The 21,163-nt window shown below is 47.0% G+C and overlaps 2 protein-coding genes and 1 long non-coding RNA gene across 3 annotated transcripts in view; 1 reads left to right on the top strand and 2 right to left on the bottom strand.

Moving 5' to 3' along the window:
- The window catches only part of LOC134291238 (probable serine/threonine-protein kinase kinX), an 88,469-nt gene that overhangs the window by 11,931 nt on the left and 55,375 nt on the right, over positions 1-21,163 (bottom strand). The gene's annotated exons all lie outside the window — the stretch shown is intronic.
- On the bottom strand, positions 5,785-6,336 carry LOC134290564 (uncharacterized). Its single transcript, XM_062857726.1, has one exon. It carries the CDS (start codon positions 6,334-6,336, stop codon positions 5,785-5,787), a length of 552 nt encoding a protein of 183 aa, XP_062713710.1.
- On the top strand, positions 10,703-11,574 carry LOC134291237 (uncharacterized). Its single transcript, XR_009998990.1, has 2 exons — positions 10,703-10,874; positions 10,992-11,574. It is a non-coding gene; the product is annotated as an uncharacterized LOC134291237 (long non-coding RNA).

Raw genomic sequence — 21,163 nt, 5'->3', positions numbered from 1 at the left:
TGGAAAAATCTGATGGGAAACCACAGAACCCTCAAAGACAGAAAAGCCCAGTTCCTGGACCGAGTGGTTCGAACGCCTTGCAGCGTATAGTCAAGGCATACATTCCAATTAAAAAGGGCATTTGCTTCAATTGCCATGAAAACGACCACGGTTTTGAAGAATGTCCGAAGGAGAAACATACTTTTTGTTTCAAATGTGGATTCCCTGGATTCACTTTGAAAAACTGCCCTTACTGTCAGGCAAAAAACATGCAAGAGACTGCTCAGTGAGGCAAGCCAGTCTCCCACTCAACTTTAAAAGTCCTCATGAAAATCTTGCTTCTAATCCACCACAAATACTAAACGAACTCGGCTATGAGCAGGTACTCGGGGATCACTCGGTTAGTGAGGAGATTGCCACCATTGTCACTCTGAGTAACGATCCGAGACCATTTGCAAAGGTCGAGATTTTAGGTATTCCTGTGATTGGGTTGTTAGACAGCGGGGCAGAGAGGACTGTGTTAGGTGTAGGGAGTAGAAAACTGATTAGTTCGCTAAAGCTGAAAATTAAACCCACGAACACGAACCTGAGAACAGCAGCAGGAGAGAACTTAGAAGTAATAGGTGCAGTAGACATTCCATTTAGTTTCAACGGAGAGACGAAGATCTTACCCGTAGTGATTGCTCCAAAACTCAATCGCAGATGCATCCTAGGGTACGATTTTTGGCGTAAATTTGGCATTCGTCCGACGTTTAGCCAATCCGTCGAAGCCGTTGACGAGGACACCCACAGAGAGCTGGAAGAAGAAGAACAGTTGAGTGAAGAGCAAATTCAGCAGTTAGAGGAGGTGAAAAAGTTGTTCTTGGTAGCAAGTCCGGGAAATTTTGGCAAAACAGATCTGATCAAACATCGGATCGAGTTTAAAGAGGAGTTTCAGGGTGCGGAGCCCGTTCGGAAAAATCCGTATCCCTGGAGCCCAGAAATTCAGAAGAAAATTCATAATTCCGTCGACAAAATGCTCCAAGACAACATCATCGAACCTTCTGACTCTGACTGGGCTCTGCCTGTGGTGCCAGTTAAAAAGCGAGACAGTGAAGAAGTCAGGTTGTGCCTTGACGCTAGAAAGCTCAATGAGCGCACCAAAAGGGATGCGTACCCCCTTCCCCATCAAAACCGAATTTTAAGCCATTTAGGACCTTTTAAGTATCTGTCCACTATCGATCTGTCCCAGGCATTCTTCTTTGTCTTTTTGTGTCCAAACAGACGCAAGTGACACGGCAATCGCTGGAGTTCTCACGCAGGTCCAAAATGGGGAGGAAAGGGTAATTGCATACCATTCCGAGAAGTTGAAGGGTGCGGAACTGAATTATCATGCAGCGGAGAAGGAGGGTTTAGCCGCCCTTCGCTGCATTGATAAATTTAGGTGCTACATTGAGGGCACACACTTTACCTTGATGACTGATTCATCAGCGTTGACCTTCATCATGAAGGCTAAATGGAGATCATCGTCACGACTGAGTAGGTGGAGCATCACTCTGCAACAGTATGACATGGATGTGAAACACAGGAAAGGCAAGGACAACATTGTGCCAGATGCCCTGTCTCGATCCATCGAAGCTCTAGAAGTAGAGGAGGACGACGAGTGGTACATAAATCTGTATAATTCTGTCGAAAGAAATCCGGAAAGCTATATGGATTTCCGGATCGACGGCGGCAAATTGTACAAGCTAGTGTCAGCTCGGTCGGATGTCCTGGACTACAGCTTCCAGTGGAAAGAATGTGTTCCAGAATCGTCTCGCCAACAAATCATGAAGCAGGAGCATGATGATAACTTGCACATCGGCTTCGAAAAATGTGTCGAAAAACTAAAAAGGCGGTACTATTGGCCTCGAATGAGTGCCGACCTTAAAAAGTACATTGGTAGGTGCGTTTCCTGCAAGGAAAACAAACCATCTACAGTGTCAACTGCACCCGAAATGGGTCAACAACGGATCGCTACCAAACCATTCCAGATCATATGTATGGACTACATTCAGTCTCTTCCCCGGAGCAAGCAGGGAAATGCACACTTATTGGTCATTCTTGACATTTGCTCTAAGTATTGCTTGCTTGTCCCGGTGAAGAAGATCTCGTCTGGTAGTCTATGCAAGATCGTGGAAGAGATGTGGCTGCGAAAGTTGTCGGTGCCTCAATATCTGATCTCCGACAATGCTACGACGTTCTTGTCGAAGGAGTTCCAAGAGCTGTTGAAAAACTACGACATTCAGCACTGGGCGAATTCTCGTCACCGGAGTCAGGCGAATCCAGCAGAGCGTTTGAACCGAACGATCAACGCGATGATTCGTTCATACGTCCGGTCAGATCAACGTCTGTGGGACACTAAAGTGTCAGAGATGGAATTTGTGTTGAATAATACCGTTCACTCTTCGACCAAATTTTCCCCTCACCGAATCGTGTTCGGAAACGAGATCATGACTCGTGGATCTGATCATCGTCTAGAGAGCAATGAGGAACTCACCGATGAAGATCGCATGGAGAGGATGAGAGGTGTGTCGAAGAAGGTGTGGGAAACCGTCACCCAAAACCTAAAAAAGACTCATGAGAGTACAAAAAGGCAGTACGATTTGCGTCATAAAAGGTACTCACCAACCTTCGATGTAGGTCAACGAGTGTATAAGAGGTCATTCCGACAATCCTCGGCTGGTCACGACTACAACGCCAAGCTCGGGCCAGTCTACACTCCCTGCATCATAGTCGCCAAAAAAGGTACGAGCTCATACGAAGTCTCCGACCTGAATGGCAAGTCACTCGGTGTATTTTCGTCGGCAGATTTGAAGGCGTAAACGGCAAATCTCTCCGTGGTACGTTTTGTTCCTGAGGATTAGGAGGCCAAATTGGTTGACGACCGAGTTTCCGTAAAAGCCTCATCTGGAAACCACGTCAGATGCTATTTGCTCAATCCTAGTTCAGGGAGGGAACAAACGGACCCATTCAGTGGAATGCAGCTGCAGATGCATCCACCCATTCATCTGTCCATTCAAACGTTAACCGCCACGAATGACAGGCAGTAATAAAAATCCTAGGAAATCGTAGAATATTTTAATAATTTTGTGATGTTGAATTTTAACGTGTAATTTTTAATTTGTTTAATTTGTTAGTGTAAAAAGATTTTGTATTCTAGAGAAGATTGTACATGCAATTTGCATTCTATCATTAAGCAAGCAATCCTGTTTTGAACCAGTCTAAGGTTGCATTGCCAGTGGTAGATAAAAGCGAGCATGATTCATTTGGAATTTGCAGGAAAAGGAGCTAGACTGGATTGTGCGACAAACAAGAACAATCACATTACAAATAGGAACAGATAGATGATTAAATAATTTAGAATAATCAATTCACATGCCCACAATAGCACAACGGTTCACTAAATCAATAAAAAGATACTTACCTGAAATCATGCCTCATGCCGTCAAGTATCACAATGAGCTTCTAGTTGGGAAACACTTGAAAATTAGGCTTTTTAGCAACATTAAACCATTAGAATGATCATTTGGCCAAACTTTCGTCGACGAAATGTCATTAAAATGATAAAATTAGTAACTAAAATGCCCATTTTCACATTTTTCCCTAACCAGAACCACATTAGATACTTACCATTTTCGAACAATAGCCTTGTTTGAAAGCTCGATCTTCCCGATGTATGCACACACAGTTGATCATGATAACAGTATCGCGCGTTAGAAATAGTACAAAAGTTCGGCCGATCAACAGTGAACTCCGACACTGGAAATATTTCATTGTACTAAAATATTTCATACCGTAGTAGAGGGTGACTCTGCAACGTTGTTTTTGTAAATAGTAATTCCGGAATTTAGTTTAATTTATTTTGCATGTTTTATCAATTTTAGCATGCTCATTAAAATAGTAGTTTTTTTTTAGAAAAGTTTTAATTCGGTTTTTTGTGGTTTTTAAATTGTAAAATATATAATTTTAACTTGTTGTAAATATTTTTAAATCGTTTCTCATCAATGTTGGTCAATAAAATTAGCACTTTTGGATACGTTGGAGACCGGAGTCTTAGTACGCTGATGGTCAGTAGAAGGTTTTACCTTTAAATTGCGTGGAGTTGGAAAATCCAACGATGATGCCTTATGACCCCGTCCCATACCTGTGCTGAAATAAAATGCTCTCTTACCCAAGTGGATTTCTGAAATTGAAGGAGTGGAGCAATGTGTCAAGATTTTGTCGCTTTCATTGTAAAAAAATAAGTGTCTGTCAACAAAGTTTGTGAAGTTCAGGTTCAGAGGTACGTGTTAAGTTATCGCGGTGTTAAGTGTTTTTGAACAAAAAAAATATTAGCTTCACTAATATTTTTTTACCCGAGCGGGGGGAGAGTGTAACAAGTGTCAGTGTAACGTCCAGTATTGATGAGATTTGTCGCGTATAGTATTCGTCGTATTTTGTATATATAAAAGAAAACCTTTGTAGTTAGGTTAAGTGTAACGTCCCAAAAACCCCACGAACGCAGCCATCACTGCACTGCCCTATACAAGGACGACGGTAGTTCTGCTAGCCACCACCAGGCTGCACAGGACTGCACGAATGGGCGGCCATGGGGGTGGCGAAATGGGCGGCCATGGGAGGCGAACTGGGTGGCCATGATGAGGAGGAACTTCGGCACTTACGACGGGTCAATGGCCAATGGTTCGGGGTCAACGATCTGCAAAACGGAGGATCATTAGCCTGGTGATCTTCAGAGACAACAGTCATTTGAAAAGTTGGTAGAAGGAAAGTTTGTTGAAGAAAAGTAAAGTTGGAAGGAAGTTTAGTTGGAGAAGTTAATAGAAAGAGTTGAAAGCACGGAAAAGTGGAAAGAAGGAGAAAAGGAAAGTGGAGAGGTTGGAGCAATCCGGACATCCAGGTAAATTCCGTAACAATACCCCGAACCTAGCCCATCCGTATAGTGCTTAACCCGCCATCGCGATTCTCCCATTGTGCCCACAGGACCTCGCGGTTTTTATTTTAAAACCGAACTTTGCGGTATCTTTTGGAGCCACACCGCAGCGTAGACCCTACTCACCTTTTTGTAGTGCGTCCGCATCACCCCTGTACCCGATACAACCACCAAACGCGCCGACGAACCCAGGCTTTTTCCAGTGACTCTACGGATCACTGAAGCCTCGAGTCCGTCAACACACTCGAGGGGCGCACGGGACAGGAGGAAGGTCCGCGAAAGGCTGCAGCCAACGGAAGAGAGAGGAAAGGAGAAGAATTGCCCGCCCCCTGGCCCAGGAAGGAGAGAAGGAGCCAGTGGACAGGCGAAAGGAGCGGAGCGAAGGCGGTGCAGTGCGCGGGGCCCCGAAGATAAGTGTAGAAAGTCTGCGAATAAGGTAGGAGTAGAAAAGTAAGGAAGTGGGAGGCGTCGTCCGGTGTTAAGGGCGGACGCCAGAAAGCTAGGTGGGAGAAAGCTAGAGGAAAGTGGTAGGAGAGCAGGACGTCAAGAAGGAAGTGAAATAAAAGTGTACACGAGACCAAGAATATAGAGGGAGTTTCTTTAGCCGATCTATAAGTGTTTTCTTTCGCGGAGTGTCACGAGCGTCTTGCCGACCCTGAGGCTTGAAGACGGGGGTTTCATCCTTGCTGGGAGTAACACGGCCCTTGCTAAGTTACATGGAATAGTACGGATACCAGCTTATTGTATCTTCAGATAAGAAAAGAAACGACTTGTTCGTTTGACTTGTGAACAGAAAGTAAAATTTTATTTGAATAAAAGTCATGGCTTACTACGCTATACTCTAACACTCCTCCTTAAGCTAGGACTCCTATGGCTTCACGATTCTTCTCCAGTTTCGTCCGTAATAATGGTTTCGTGAGGCCATCGGCGAGTTGGTTGTCTGATTCGATGTAATTGATGTTGACTATCTCCCTTTCCAGTGCATCCCGAATAAAATGGTGACGGATATCGATATGCTTGGTCCGAGGGTTGTAGCCACCGTTCCTGGCAATCGCAATGGTGCTCTGGTTGTCGCAATTTATAGTGATTGGACCAGTCGCTTCGAATTGTCTGGTCAGTCCTTGCCACCACGATGCTTCTTGAACAGCAGCCGAAAGTGCCATATATTCTGCTTCGCAGGTTGATAAGGCAATCGTCGGTTGGCGCTTGCAGCACCACGAGATAGCTGCTCCTTGCAGCGTGAAGATGTAGCCGCTGGTGGATTTGCGGTCATCTACGTTAGCTGCCCAGTCCGCGTCACTGTAACCTTTGATGTCGCTGTCGCCGCCCTGGCGGTATATCAGCTTCAGCGCCGATGTTCCCCGCAGATATCGGAAAAGCGTTTTCACGGCACTCCAGTGTTGCATTCCGGGATTCGAGTTGTACCGGCTCAACTGATTGACCGCATACAGGATGTCCGGCCGGTACATTGAGCGAGGTACATCAGGCTTCCAACCGCTTCCTGGTACGGAATGTTGGTCATTTGCTCCGTCGCCTGAGTTGTCTTTGGGGACATATCCTTCGTGAGCCTGTCGGTCATCGGCACCCTCGCTGGCTTGCAGTTCGCCATGTTGAACTTTGTCAGCATCGCCTTCACGTATGCCTCCTGGTCCAGTGCTATGGTTCCGTCCGACCGGGTGATTCGGATTCCGAGGCAGTTCTTCGCCGCGCCAAGATCCTTCATGCGGAAATGGCCACTCAGGAACGCTTTGGTTTGTGCTGTCCATCCATTGTCGTTCGAGAATATCATGACGTCAACCACGTAGACTGCCACGAATATCATGCTGCCTCCTTCGATACGATAGTACACGCATGGATCGTACTTCGCTTGAGTCAGCCCGAACTCCTTCAACATCTGGTCCAACTTTTTGTTCCAGACTCGACTGGACTGTTTCAGCCCGTACAGGGCCTTATTAAGACGGCACACCAGGGATGGATTCTGACGATCGACGAACAACGGAGGCTGCTCCATGTAGATTTCCTCCGCCAGGTCTCCTTGGAGAAAAGCGGATACCGCGTCCATCTGCTGGATGTCCAGGTTGTGCTTCGCCGCCATGGCGAACAGATATCGTAGCGAACTGTGACGAACTACCTGTAGTGTAGCGGAATATCATTACATATAGGAGGCTGTGCTTAGAGCACTGACAGGAGAATATGAGAATAAAGGCATTATTGTTTTAGTAACCCGAGCAGTAAACTGTGTTTCCTACATTGGCGACGAGATTTATCGGAACACGCGTGAAGTCTGATCTTGGATGAAAGGAGGAATACTGGAACCCACTGGAACGTACTAGGCAAGCAGTATTGACCGGATGCAGTGCTTGAAAAGAAACGTTTTCACTCGAACGAGGCAAACTTTGTTCCTTTTGACCGGTGCTCTTCACACCAATGCGATGGCCGGATGTCATTATCGCTACTCTGGTGGACCAGGAGGAGGAGTATAAGTCGACGAGGACCTGAAGTGAAGCCACACGAAAGAAATTTCAAGCTTGTGAAGGTAGCATAGCGGAAAATGGAGAAGGTTTGATACGGGAGTGATGCTACGGTGCTCTATGAGTAGTATTTCTGGATTCTTATATTCAGGTAAGATTACAATTGCGTTTTTTTTGCAAGGATAGGATATTGCCTTGGTTGTACACGGATTTGTACAGAGACGCTCATTGGCTAAGAGGTCAATTCGCTGATTTTCGTGGAAAATACGCAGTTTCGAAAAGCTTGCAGTAGGTTGACGAGCAAAGATTAGTAGCGAGATTCAAATCAATGTTTTAAGCATGGATAATGCATTATCAATCTAGGTTTCCTTACTGTTTACTTGTTGACAGCTTTATTAATAATGGTCTCCTGACATCATGGCCTACTTGTCAGGAATCTGAATCACCATATCTCCTTTATACCACCTTTGTGAGAGCGAATTCCCGATATAAATCGTAACGGTTGCATACCAGTGGATTCTACTTTTAGTGGTGTTACATGTACATAACCTACACAAACAAAACCTTGATTATGTTTGACCCCGTATCATTGGTTCCGTTGCCAAACAATGAGACAGTGAACATGATTTTTTGGATGGAATGCATAACTTAATGCTGATGCACATGCATCTATTATGTTAACTTTCCTTTTGCATCACGTTGGAAACAGCTCGCTGGCGTAGTGTACGGTTTTGGTCAAAAGTGATCCTAATGCCAAAGGAGGGTTAAGTTGTATTGTAAATTCAATAACATGTAATTGTAGTACATTTGAGTTGTAACACATTAATTCCAACTACTTGAATTTAAAAATCGAAATTATAATATATAATAAAAACAATGTAATGCTCCATTAATATTGTGCTAAAAGTTTGTGCATGGTTACGTTCGCTCCAGTAAAACAAAATGGATAAAAAGTTATTGCTTTCTGGTTGATTTACAAAATGTATAGATGATTCAATCAATTACATTACTTAACAGATTTTTACTGGTTTGTTGGACTGCACGAACTTTGCAAAGTCATATCAAATTGAATATTTGTGTAATTGTTGTATTGAACCCTAGCAAGATGTTGGGTCAATATTACTCAGACAGGTATACGGAACGTATACTATGCTAGCGTGGTGTGACCAACCTCACATCTTGAGTGGGTTGAAGTAAAGATAAAATGTAAAGATTCTTTGAATTAAAAAAAAAAAACAATGAATGATCTTATAGCACACATGATTTTAATCAAATATTAGGAACCAATCCATTAAGGTCAAGCTCATGAAACGGACGTTTTAAGTTTATTACAAACATAGAATAGAAGTATATGTTGACTTTAGTTAAAAAAATTGTTGTATTCCTTATTAAGTCTGCTTAATATTTTTGAACACTAGTATCAACATGTTTTAGCGAAGCACTTGCTGTATATCTTAGCAAGTATATTTTACAGTTATGATTTAATTGACCATCAGTTATTGCGAAATCCAATATCAATTTTATATGCATCTCTACTCAAATTGTACCTGTTATTATATTTTGTTTGCATGAAAAAAAAAAAAAAAAAAAAAAACATTGAGTTTAATCAATCAGTTGTGCAGTAGTAGTGTATTTTATGATAATCATTGAAATTCAATTAAACATAATAATGATGCGATTTATGCCATATTTTACCTGTTGGGTTGACAATGAAATGAAGAATGACGATTGTAAGACCATATTGAAAGCTTTAGGGAATAGGATAGAAAGTTCACTTAAAATGTGCTTCCTGAAAAAAAATACCGAATCACTTGAAAAAAAAAAGTATTTCATTTTACCACCACTTCGATGCAAAACGAGTTATAAAAACATTAGTTCTGATGAAAAAAAATGCTTCTATAAAGATTCGTGACATTTGCACACACAAACACTAATGCCGAGAATCGTCGCGTAAACGTTGGTTTGTTTCTACCAGTTCAACACCCTAAATCGAGGCGATGTATGAAAATTTACCAAGAATGTACCAAGATTTTGAACAACGCCAATTGATGTGCATTTGTTTTCTCCCAAAACGCACCTATACATCTACAGAAGGGTCACCCATTCAAGTGAACGTGATAATGAGAGGATGAAATAGGTAATTTATGTTCGTAGAAATAATTCTGTGCTAAGCAATATGGAAGTAAGTTTCAGGGACTGATATAGAACAAATGACAGATACATACAGTTACTGATCAGTTAAAAAGAATATAATTAGATTACCAGATTAGATATTTTGAATAAATTGAAGGTATTGCACAACTAAAGGTGACATGAAGGTGATTAGTACAAAGAAAAGTAAATACTGAAAATGATTCAAGAAATAATGAGAATATAGAACGTAATTCATTTGAGTTGAAGTATACCTTAAGTTCGGCCCATTTCTAAAATGAAATGAAGGAACATTACTTTTATAGGTTACTCTAGTTTGTCAGCAGAGAGTAAAGGGAACACTTTGAGTGATTCCGGTCTACTTCTCCATAAGAAACGAAGAGGTAATGGCGATCCTAGTCCGTTTCTGTTGAAGGAACGTAGGGATATTGTGGAAATTCGGTCCATTTCTCAATTGAAATGAAGGAATAGCACACATCGTCCAGTGCGCTCCTGGTTGATCAGTAGAGAGTAAAGGGAACATTGATTCCGGTCTACATCTCCATATGAAACGAAGGAGATTTAAAAGTCTCAGTCCGTTTCTGTAAAAGGAACGAAGGGAGATTGTTGAAATTCGGTCCATTCCAAGTATGGAATGAAGGAATAAAACAGATCGTCCGGTCCGCTCCTAGGTAAATAGAAGAGAGTAAAGGGGACACTGATTCCGGTCTACTTCTCCAAATGAAATGAAGAGGAAAATGTTCCTGGTCCATTTCTGCTAAAAGAACGTAGGGAGATCGTTGAAATTCGGCCCGATTCTAGAAAAAATCGAAGGAATAAAACGAATCATCCAGTCCATCCAGTCCAGTTGCATTCTTGTAGTTTAAATTCCATTCCTAAATCGTACAGAAAAATTACTTGTATATTGTATATGGACAGTAAAGGAATATGTAAAGAAAACTCAAGGTTTCAGTTTGAAACAAAGAAGACCAAATGTAGGAGATCCATCTCAGTCCATCTGGAAATCCGGTCTACTATGAGATGTAGGAGGTGAAATCTCAGTCCATCTATGGTAAAGGGATGTGCAAACGAAACTCATGATATCAGTTTGAAATGATAAACAAAAATACCAGATGTAGGAGTTTGTCTCAGTCCATTTGGCAATCCAAAACACTAGATGAAGAAAGTTGTAACAACCTTCACACTCTTGAGATGTAAAAAAAATATTGATAGAAGAACTAAATTCAAACTATTTTATTTTTTTTATCAAGGAATTGCATTGTTATCAAGATATTGATGTTGGCCAGGGCTTGGGCCAAGGCAACTAGAGGTGCATGCATAAGGTAAGACTTTCTATTTATGGAAAGAGGGAAGACAATGGCTGTTTTAAAGAGCTAAGTATGCATATAATTTTATATTAATTATTTATTAATTTGAAGTAAATTCCCCGCCATATTCAGATATACGTGATGACATAGACGATGGATGACGCTGTTGATGGATGGCCGACCAAAATACTTTCGGTGCTGTATTCGTCAGTATTGGAAATGCCTGGTCAATTGAATGATGATATTGAAATATATGTATAATACACACTTAATTCAGATTGCCGGGATATCAGCATTTTTTCAAACTTTTGCCGAGATTCGCACAGCCGAGCAATCAGCAAACAATCATTTTGCCGGGATCTCGGCAATTTTGACAGTTCATTGCTGATAGTCGGCAATCGTTTTGCTGAGAATCAGCTAACAATCGTCACTTTTTGCTGAGATACCAGATAAAGATTTTGCTGAGCAGACGGCTGTGCGCGATTTTGCCGAGCCCGCGAATCTGTTTTGAGTGTGTAGCAAGAGGAAATCTTGAGACATGATAAGAGTCAGGATATAATTTTCCTTACTATTGTTTGTTGATCTTTGCATTTTGAAACTATTGGAAAAAAGGAGAGATGTAGTGTAGCGGAATATCATTACATATAGGAGGCTGTGCTTAGAGCACTGACAGGAGAATATGAGAATAAAGGCATTATTGTTTTAGTAACCCGAACAGTAAACTGTGTTTCCTACACTACCGGGGAGTATGTTTCGTCATAATCTACCCCCTTTCGCTGCGAAAATCCCTTGATGACTAGCCGCGCCTTATGTCGGTCAAGGTTCCCGTCGGCATCCAGCTTCGTGCGATATACCCACTTGCAACGGATCGCCTTCCTGCCCTTAGGAAGTTCCGTCAAGGTCCACGTTTCGTTGGATACATGGGCGTCGTACTCCTCCTGCATGGCCACCTTCCACTTGTCCGCATCGTCGCGACGTATCGCGTCTTGGTGCGTTACCGGGTCGTCGGGCATCGCTTGTCGCTCGTCACTCTGCTGCTGAGATGCCATGCCGGCTAGCTGGCCTGAGGTCTCAGGTCCCAGGGATGGACCGCTTGCTTCCTCACTCGCCACATCGGAACGGTTGATGCCATCGGTTGCAGGAATCTGGGGAAAAGGAGAACGAGGCAAGCCCTTGCTCGAAATCGCAAAATCCTTATACTTGCCTGGAAGTTTGTGCTCCCGACCACTGCGCCTCAACACCTGTGACGGAGGTGGATTTGAAGTTTGGTGTGGAGGGAGCACAGTGATGTCAGTCACAGTATCGGTGGAAGAACTACTTATGTTGCTTGCTGCTTCTTCGAAATCTTCATCGTCCCAATCGCTTTCCTCGACTTCAACTCGGCCAGTTGCGTCATCCTCGAGATTCGGATGGCCGCCGAGCGCTTCTTCGGTGTCCGGAGATAGTGATACCGCTTCTTCAACGTCTAGCTTGATAACCGTTGGCTTCGCGGGCTTGCTGCTCTCGACTGCCGCCGCTGGGGTTCCAACGTCGCTCTCGTTGATGAACGTGACGTCTCGGCTTCTCGAAACTATCTTCGTCACTGGGTCGTATACACGATAGCCTTTCGTGTCCTCGTCGAATCCGATCAACCGGCATTCGTGGGCCTTTGCATCCCACTTACGCCGCTTCTGTTTTGGGACGTGCACCATCACATTGGCCCCAAAGATCCGAACGTTCGACAAATCTGGCTTCTTTCCGCTCCAGCACTCTTCGGGTGTCATACCATGACCACGGGTCGGCGATCGATTGATGAGGTACACCGCCGTCGAAACAGCTTCCGCCCAAAACGGTTTTGATAGGTTGGCCTCAAACAGCATGCACCTTGCACGCTCGACGATCGTCCGGTTTGCCCTCTCTGCCATACCGTTCTGTTGGGGGGTGTAGTCGTTCGTTCGCTGATGACGGATACCAAACTTCTCCAGGTAGCTTTGGAATTTCCTGTTGGTATACTCCAGCCCGTTGTCCGTTCGAATGATCTTGATTTTCGAACCGGTCTGCCGCTCCGCCATCACGTGGAAAGCTTGAAACGCCCTCAAAACTTCGTCCTCGGATTTCGTTCGTAGGAAATAGACGACCATGCGGCGGGATTTGTCGTCCACGAACACGATATAGTACCTGCTACCCCCTAGCGATGGTACCTCCATCGGGCCGCAAATATCCGAGTGAACGACCTCCAGTAGTTCCTTGGCTCGGGAACCCTTCTTGCCGAATGACATTCGTGACTGTTTCCCCTTGGCGCACACGCTGCAATCACTTATACTATTAGTATTTAAATTCATACCAGACCGCTCGCTAGCTTTTTCAGGTTCGCCGTGCTGAGATGCCCCATGCGCCGATGCCAAACTTCCATGGAATCTTCCGGCGGAACAGCCAATGCCTTGCCGGATCCACATGGCTCGCGCTGCTCCAGCTTGAACAGTCCGTTCTCGTGGCTCCCTGTTGCCACCATGCCGCCGCTCGAGTTGAACACCTTGCAGCCAGCGTTGTCAAACACCATCGAGTAGCCTTTGCTTACGATTTTGTTGACGGATAGAAGGTTGACGGACAGCTGCGGAATATACTGGACATCGCTCACGGAAATTTCGCTTCCGTCTTTCTGGCAAACGGGCTTGAGTGCAGCGGTTCCAGTAGCTTCAATCTTCATAGCGGCCTTGTTCGCAGCCACTACGGTGCCACTGGATGGCTTCAGGTCCTGCAGCAGAACCTTGCTTCGGGTCATGTGATTGGTCGCGCCTGAATCGAAGTACCAGTCAGCATCACTGGCGGCCTCGAACGTTGACAGGACGGTGCAGAAAGCATCACCCTTTTTCGAGCTTCTGCAGTCCCTCGCAATGTGTCCGTAGTTTTGACACTTTTTGCACTTCGGTCCTTTCGGTTGATTGGATTGCTTCGATTGGCTGCCTCGATTTTGGTTGCCGTTGCTGCTGTGGTTGCCGTGCCACTGGTTGCCATGGCTACGTTTACCCTTCGACAACAACGCCGCATCCGACGACGGAATTTGCACCTCTTGCAGCAGCTTCGTCTTGATTGCGTCTCCGGTGATCCTGGTTCCAGAATTTTCCAGGGCCATGATCATTGGCCTGTATTCCTCCGGGAGTCCGCAGAGCAGCAGGGTACCAATCCATTCCTCCGAAATGTTGAATCCAATTCCGTTGAGTTGGTGGGCCGTGGAGATTATCCGATTTACGTATTCGGACATCGACGAACAGCTCATCAGATCCGTTTTCACCAGCTTGTGAAGGAGACCGATCCGCCGGGTGAGGCCGGAATCTTCGAACGCCTTCTCCAGGTTCTCCCACACTTCCTGTGCCGTTTTCGCCTCCTTGACGTGGACATAGTTCACCGGTTCAAGGAGAAGAATTACCTTGGCTCTTGCTTTCCGGTCCTTCGCAGGGTCCACAGCTTCGTAGCTTCCGTCCGGATTCTGCTCCGGCTTGACGGCTCCCCAGAGATCTTCGAGCTCAAGGTACGTTTGAACGGCAAACTTCCACGTAGCCCAGTTCTCTCGTCCGGATAACCGCTCAATACCTGGCAGGCTTGAAATTCCTTGCACGGAACTGCCGCTTGATCCCGCTGGACTTCCGGTATTCATCCTGAATCTTCAGAGCTTCGGCTTGAAAAACGATAGGCCCATAACATATTGTATCTTCAGATAAGAAAAGAAACGACTTGTTCGTTTGACTTGTGAACAGAAAGTAAAATTTTATTTGAATAAAAGTCATGGCTTACTACGCTATACTGTAACACAGCTCCATAGCGTCGTGTTGATTGTGTCCTTGGGCGTGTCCTAATCCGTGCAGCCAGTATATCGTAATTAGGGCCTTACTGGTATCGGTCCTAATGTGCTCAGCGGCACGCCTTCTTTTGAGCCACCTATGGGGTTAGGCGCTCGGTCACTTTTCCGCCGCCCGTTGTGTGCTGGGGGCAGAAAAAGTGCCAACTGGTGGTTTTTCATTGGCGCTAGGGAACAAGTCCCCAGCTCCCACCTCTGTGTGTGTGTGTGTGTGTGTGTGTGTGTGTTTTTTTTTTTTTTTTACTCTAGGAGTCCAAAAATCTTCAAAAGACGCTGTGTGGGATTCGAATGTGCGCCTACCCACTAAAAACACTCTCCTAGTTCACCTCCACCTTAAATTCCCCTCCGGTACCACCATGCAGTATTTCTTCGGAGGGGAGGCGTTATGTGCCTTGTGCACCATCACCAATTTGTTATTCTACGCTGTTATTGTTAAAATTTTCTATGCTCTTTCGCTACCTCCATGCTAAGCCATTTAGCTCTTGTTAATTTGTTAGGTTTCGCCAATCGGCAAGCAACATGCGTCATGCTGAACCATTTAGTGTGTGTGTGTGTGTGTGTGTGTGTGTGTGTGTGTGTGTGTGTGTGTGTGTGTGTGTGTGTGTGTGTGTGTGTGTGTGTGTGTGTGTGTTTTTTTTTTTTTTTTTTTCCTCCCAACCTCCCAAGCAGAGAAAACCGATTGGAAAAACTCTGCTACACCTTGACGCCTCGATCCCCCTGGTACCACTGATATGCGACTGCTTCAGGGGGGGCAATGCGCTCATGCGCTCTTCTGCTATTGTGCTCATGCACTTTTTGTCGCTTCTAAATTTGTTATTCTAGTCATTCTCGTTTTCGTACCTAACCTATCGCCATTCAGCGACACAGTTAGTACAAACATACACCAAATTTGTTATTCTAAAATTAAATTTGTTATTCTAGTCGTTCTCGTGTTCGTACCTAACCTATCGCCATTCAGCGACACAGTTAGCACAAACACACACCAAATTTGTTATTCTAATACCACCAGCAAGTACTTTGGATCATACTGAGTTTCTCCGAGGAACGGTGCCGTTTTAGCACTCCAGTTTTTCGCGCACGACTCGGATAGTCCCCGACGGTGGATCTACCCTACGCCGACAAAGACTTCCCCGGCAGTGGAACATCTTCCGAAACCGTTTCTTCCCGGACAGGTGCCGAGGTCTCTCCTGCGATTCCGGTTGGAGACTGGCTTCCGGTTCACAGGCGCCCCGACGACCAAGTTCCGATGCTTATCCGCGATATACTCGGTCTAGTCCCCGGCGGTGGACGGACCTAGCCTACTCCGACAGAGAAAGACCCCGACGGTGGAAGTTCTCTCGACACCGATGTTCTCATCCCGACCAGTAAGGTGCCGAAGTCGACCCGGCGATTCCGGTTGGTGGTAGACTTCCGGTTCACCGGCGCTCCGACGACCAAAAACCGGTACTACGCAACGGACGACTCAGTCATGTCCCCGGCGGTGGATCAAGCCTACTCCGATCGCGTTCCGGCGCTCTCTGGTCTTCGCGCCACTTCCTTTGCAGCGCGGACAGCATCCTCGTTACTGCTCTGTCGACAGCGTTCCACGTAGCTTCGTCGCGACACATTTCTTCGACAATGTTGTCGACTGTCAGGCCGCGCATATCCCTGCGCATCTCCGAGAACCTAGGGCATTCGAAGACGACGTGCGCCGGTGTTTCCTCCACGTTCACACACTCCGGACACAGAGGGGAAGACGCGTGACCGAATCGAAACAGGTACTTCCGGAAACAGCCGTGCCCGGACAGAAACTGCGTCAGATGGAAGTTCACCTCCCCATGCTTCCTGTTCACCCACGCCGACACATTTGGGATCAGTCGGTGGGTCCACCTTCCGTTCGCCGCATTGTCCCACTCTTGTTGCCACTTCACCAGCGAGTCCATTCTAGCAGCTGCTCTCGCATTCCTTACGTTACTCCGCCGATAGCACTCGACGTCTTCCTCTAGGGTGATGCAGATGGGCATCATCCCAGCGATAACGCATACAGCCTCCGACGAGATTGTTCTGTAGGCACTCGCGACTCTCATAGCCATGAGCCGGAACACACTGCCCAGCCTTCCACGGTTTCTCTTCGTTTTTAGCGCCGGAGCCCAGGCTGGCACTCCATACCTAAGTATTGAGGTTGCAACATTTGCCAAGAGGCGCCTCCTACTGCTTCTTGGACCGCCCGCGTTTGGCATAATCCTCGCTACTGTGTTAACCGCCTTCGCCGCCTTTTCGCAGGCATAGTCAACGTGCGCGTTAAAGTTTAAGCGGTCGTCGACCATCACGCCCAGGTGCTTCAACGCGCGCTGCGATGAAATTCTCTCCTCTCCGATCGTGATCTCCAACCTTTGCACTGCTTTGCGGTTACTGACTACGAGCACTTCTGTCTTGTGATGGGCTATCTGCAGCTTCACTCCATTCATCCATCTTTCCACTGTGTCGATTGCCTCCGATACCAGCACTTCGACTTCATCGATTGATTCGCCAGTTACCGCTAATACAACGTCGTCTGCGAACCCCACGATAATGACACCTGCCGGAAGCTTCAGTGTTAACACATCGTTGTACATTGCGTTCCAGAGCGTAGGGCCAAGTATTGACCCTTGTGGAACACCTGCTGTCACTCTAAACGACCTCTGCCCTACGTTGGTTTCGTACACAAGGACTCTATTCTGGAAGTAGTTCCTTATAATCCTACACAGATAGTCGGGGACCCGCATATTATGCAGGGCTACGGCGATAGCTTCCCAACTGGCGCTGTTAAACGCGTTTTTAACGTCTATCGTTACCACGGCGCAGTAGCGATCTCCTCTCCGCTTTTGTAAGGATGCCCTTTCCGCCATCTCAACGACGGTCCGAATTGCGTCAACCGTCGATTTTCCCTTGCGGAAGCCGAACTGCATCGTGGTCAGCCCTCCCTCACTTTCGGTATACTCGGTCAGCCTGTTAAGGATAATCCTCTCCAGGAGTTTTCCGAGCGTATCCAACAGACAGATCGGCCTGTACGATGCTGGATCTCCCGGCTGCTTTCCTGGTTTTGGCAGCAGCACTAGTTTTTGGACCTTCCATATATCCGGAAAGATGCCTTCCTCCAGGCATTTCTGCAACACTGACCTGAACATATCGGGATACTCCAGGATCGCTGCTTTCAACGTCACGTTGGGGATTCCATCCGGACCGGGAGCCTTCTTCACCTTCAATGCTTTCGCCACGGCAACGAGCTCGTCGTTCGAGACCAGTCGGTTTACGTCAAATTCCACATCGCCCTCGCTGTACGGCGTAGGTGGCCACGTTGTTGTATCGTGTTTTGGAAACAAACCCTCCACGATACCCTTCAGTTTGTCTGGGCACATTTCGACTGGCGTCATTGGGCCCTTCAGCTTTGCCATTATGATGCGGTAGGCATTTCCCCAGGGGTTAGCGTCGGCTTCCTGACATAGCTCCTTGTAACAGTTCGCCTTGCTCTGCTTGATAGCTCGTTTGAAGGCAGCTCTAGCTTCACGGAACGCAACCTTGCGCTCTTCTCTATCGGCCGCAGTTCTTGCCCTCTGAACTCGTCTCCTAGCTCGGAGGCAAGTCGCACGAAGGGTGCTGAGCGTCGCATTCCACCAGTACGCTGGGCGTCTAGCGTTCCTAGGTTCAATCTTCCTCGGCATTGCTGCATCACATGCCGTTGCTAGCGCTTCCGTCAACCACCCTGGGTCGAGGTTTGCCGCATCGCTATTTGGCCGAAGTGCCTCGATAAAAGTCTCCTTGTCGAAGTCCTTCGTCTTCCACTTCCGCTCATAAGTTCTAGTTCTCTGTATGGACGTAGGAGCTCTCTGGCCTATCTTGTAGAGGATCGCCTGGTGGTCGCTGTGGGAGTACTCCTCACTCACCCTCCAGTCCATGTCTTCCATCAACGATGGACTACAAAATGTAATGTCGATGATGGATTCACGACCGTCTTTGCGGAATGTGCTGACTGTTCCTACATTGCACAGCTTTACGTCCAGCTTCGCCAGAGCTTCAAGTAGACTATATCCTCTTGCATTGGTTTGCCGGCTGCCCCACTCAACGGCCCAGGCGTTGAAATCGCCGCCGATGACTACTGGCCTACGTCCTACCAGCGTGTCAGTGAGTGCATCCAACATCCGGTTGTATTGCTCCTCGGTCCATCTTGGAGGCGCATAGCAGCTACATACGAAGACACCGTTAACTTTGGCGATCACGAAACCTTCGTAAGAGTTTTCCACCACTTCCTCTATAGGGAATCTGCCCATAACTTGTATAGCTGCCAGTCCTGCTATATCCGCTACCCAATTGCCGTTCTCAGGAGGAACCCGATACGGCTCTGCGATGATCGCAACATCGCACTTCGTCTCTGTTGTCGACTGCCACAACAGTTGCTGTGCGATGTCGCAATGATTCAGATTAATTTGCGTTATCTGCATCATTGTTGGCCTGCCTTCGCCTTTTTGTAGGCCGGGCATTTATAGCCTCCCGTCCGGTGGCCATTTCCTTCCTCCGACTTGCACAGCATGCACTTGGGTTGCTTCGTGCAGTCTCGAGCAACGTGTCCGTTTTCGCCGCAGTTCCAGCACCGTTTGGACCTATCTGGACCCTTGCAGTGTCTTGACTGGTGACCAAATTCCATGCACCTGAAACACCTCTCCATTTTCTTGGTGACTCGGGGAGCCAGTCGCAGCGGGCACACCGCCCATCCGACCTTGATCTTGCTGGCTACCGCAATCTTGTTGGCCGCATCTACTGGAAGTCGGATTGCCGCCGTCTGGGTACCTGCAAACGATCTCCTGATTCGGATTGTCGCCGGTACTTCCAAGTTACACTGCTCGGTCAATGCGACTCTCAGCTCTTCCTCAGTTGTGACCTCGTCCAAATCCTTGACCTCGAGCACTGCCTCCTGTGAAAGTGCTCTCACGGTGGCCTCGCTGCCTACGGATTTCGCAATGAGCTCCCGGTACTCTGAGCTCTTAATCGCCGGATCTTTCTTGAGCTCGAACAGCATCTCTCCTTTCTGGGTGCGCCTGCTCTTTACCACGTTTTCACCCAACTCTTTTAGCTCCGGGTCCTCCCTCACTTTCCTGGGGAGCGCAGCGTACGTCGTCTTGTCCTTCGCCTCGACGATCAGTGCATCACCCTTCTTCCTCTGCCTAGGGGGCCGGCGATTTTCTTTCTTCTCCTGTTCCTTCCTCTTTTCTTCCTTTTTCTGTTCTTCCTTCTCCTTTCGCTTCTTCTTCTTCGCCTGCTGACTCTCCACAGTGCGCCATCCATCATCTCTCCGATTGCTGGCGCGCTCCCGTTCACTTCTTTGTTTCTTCGGGACTTCCTCTTCTCCTGGCGTATCTCTGCCTCTTTTCTCCGAGCGAGTATTCCGATGGTTCTTCGGCGTCTCCATATTTTCGACCGTGGCTCGTTGCTGCTGCCGCTGCGTAGCTGCTGCAAGATCGTGTTTAGTCGCTGCTAATGCGCTCTCTGCCTCATCCGCTCTCTGCATCACGCTGTGCCATTCTTTCACAGCAGCTCCGAGAGCCCTCCTAATCTTCAACACCAAGTCCTTGATGTCCTTGTGCACGTTGTGCTTTTTGTCGACGAACTCGTGTAGGTCATCCGTCAAGTTCTTCGCCGCAACTACCTTCGGCTGTTGTTGAGGCACGCTCCATCCACTATTCGTCGGCAGCTGCTGCTGCTCCGAGGGTACCGCACTTTGTTGTAAAGCCGCTTCTTGCCGCGGTTCTGCACCTTCTGTTTGCTGAGGCGGAGACCTCAGCAATCCTCCTCTGGCGAACGGATTCGCCACCTTTCCGCTGTTACTTCCGTTTTCTCCTTCCATGTTATTGGGTCCCCCCTCCGGGCCGCTATCTCCACCCGCTGTACGTAGTCGCTTTCGTGATCTCTTGGTTGTCTATGAAACAGGGAGGCCAAGCGAGGGTTGAACACGAACCTTCATGGGGTTCGTGCCCAGAGCCAGATCAGCGTAAGTCGGGAATTTTACATCCGAGCCTAGTACCCATCAAAATTGACGGACAAGTGAAGAACGTTTCCGAAGGCCTGCCAAGGTTTTACCGGGACGGAGGCAGACGCACCATTAGCCCACTCGCCGTTTCAAGAAGGTGTCACCCTTCTTTACTCAGGAAGCAGAATGGCACGAATGTCAGCCCATCGTCGTCATCCGATCCGTAGTCCGTAGTCCGTTGTCGTTTGCGTTGACCAGTATACCATAATCAGGATGTTACTGGCATCAATCCTGATGTGCCGGTTGGCACTCCGGGTGTTTGGGCTAAGGCACTTTGAAAGCGGTACCAGGTCGCTTGTACGGAGTTGCTTGCAGATGTGTGGCTTTTTATGAGGATCCAACAGAGCCCACTGTTGAACCCCCGCCACATCCTAGGCATCCTCCTCTTGAGCTGTCTGGAGACCAGAAGCCCGGTCACTTCCCGAAGGA

This window comes from Aedes albopictus, chromosome 3 (assembly GCF_035046485.1).
Source record: "Aedes albopictus strain Foshan chromosome 3, AalbF5, whole genome shotgun sequence".
NCBI classification, from domain to species: Eukaryota; Metazoa; Arthropoda; class Insecta; order Diptera; family Culicidae; genus Aedes; species Aedes albopictus.
The sequence above is the reverse complement of the archived record's forward strand: the minus strand, read 5'-3'. Positions and strand labels throughout refer to the sequence as shown.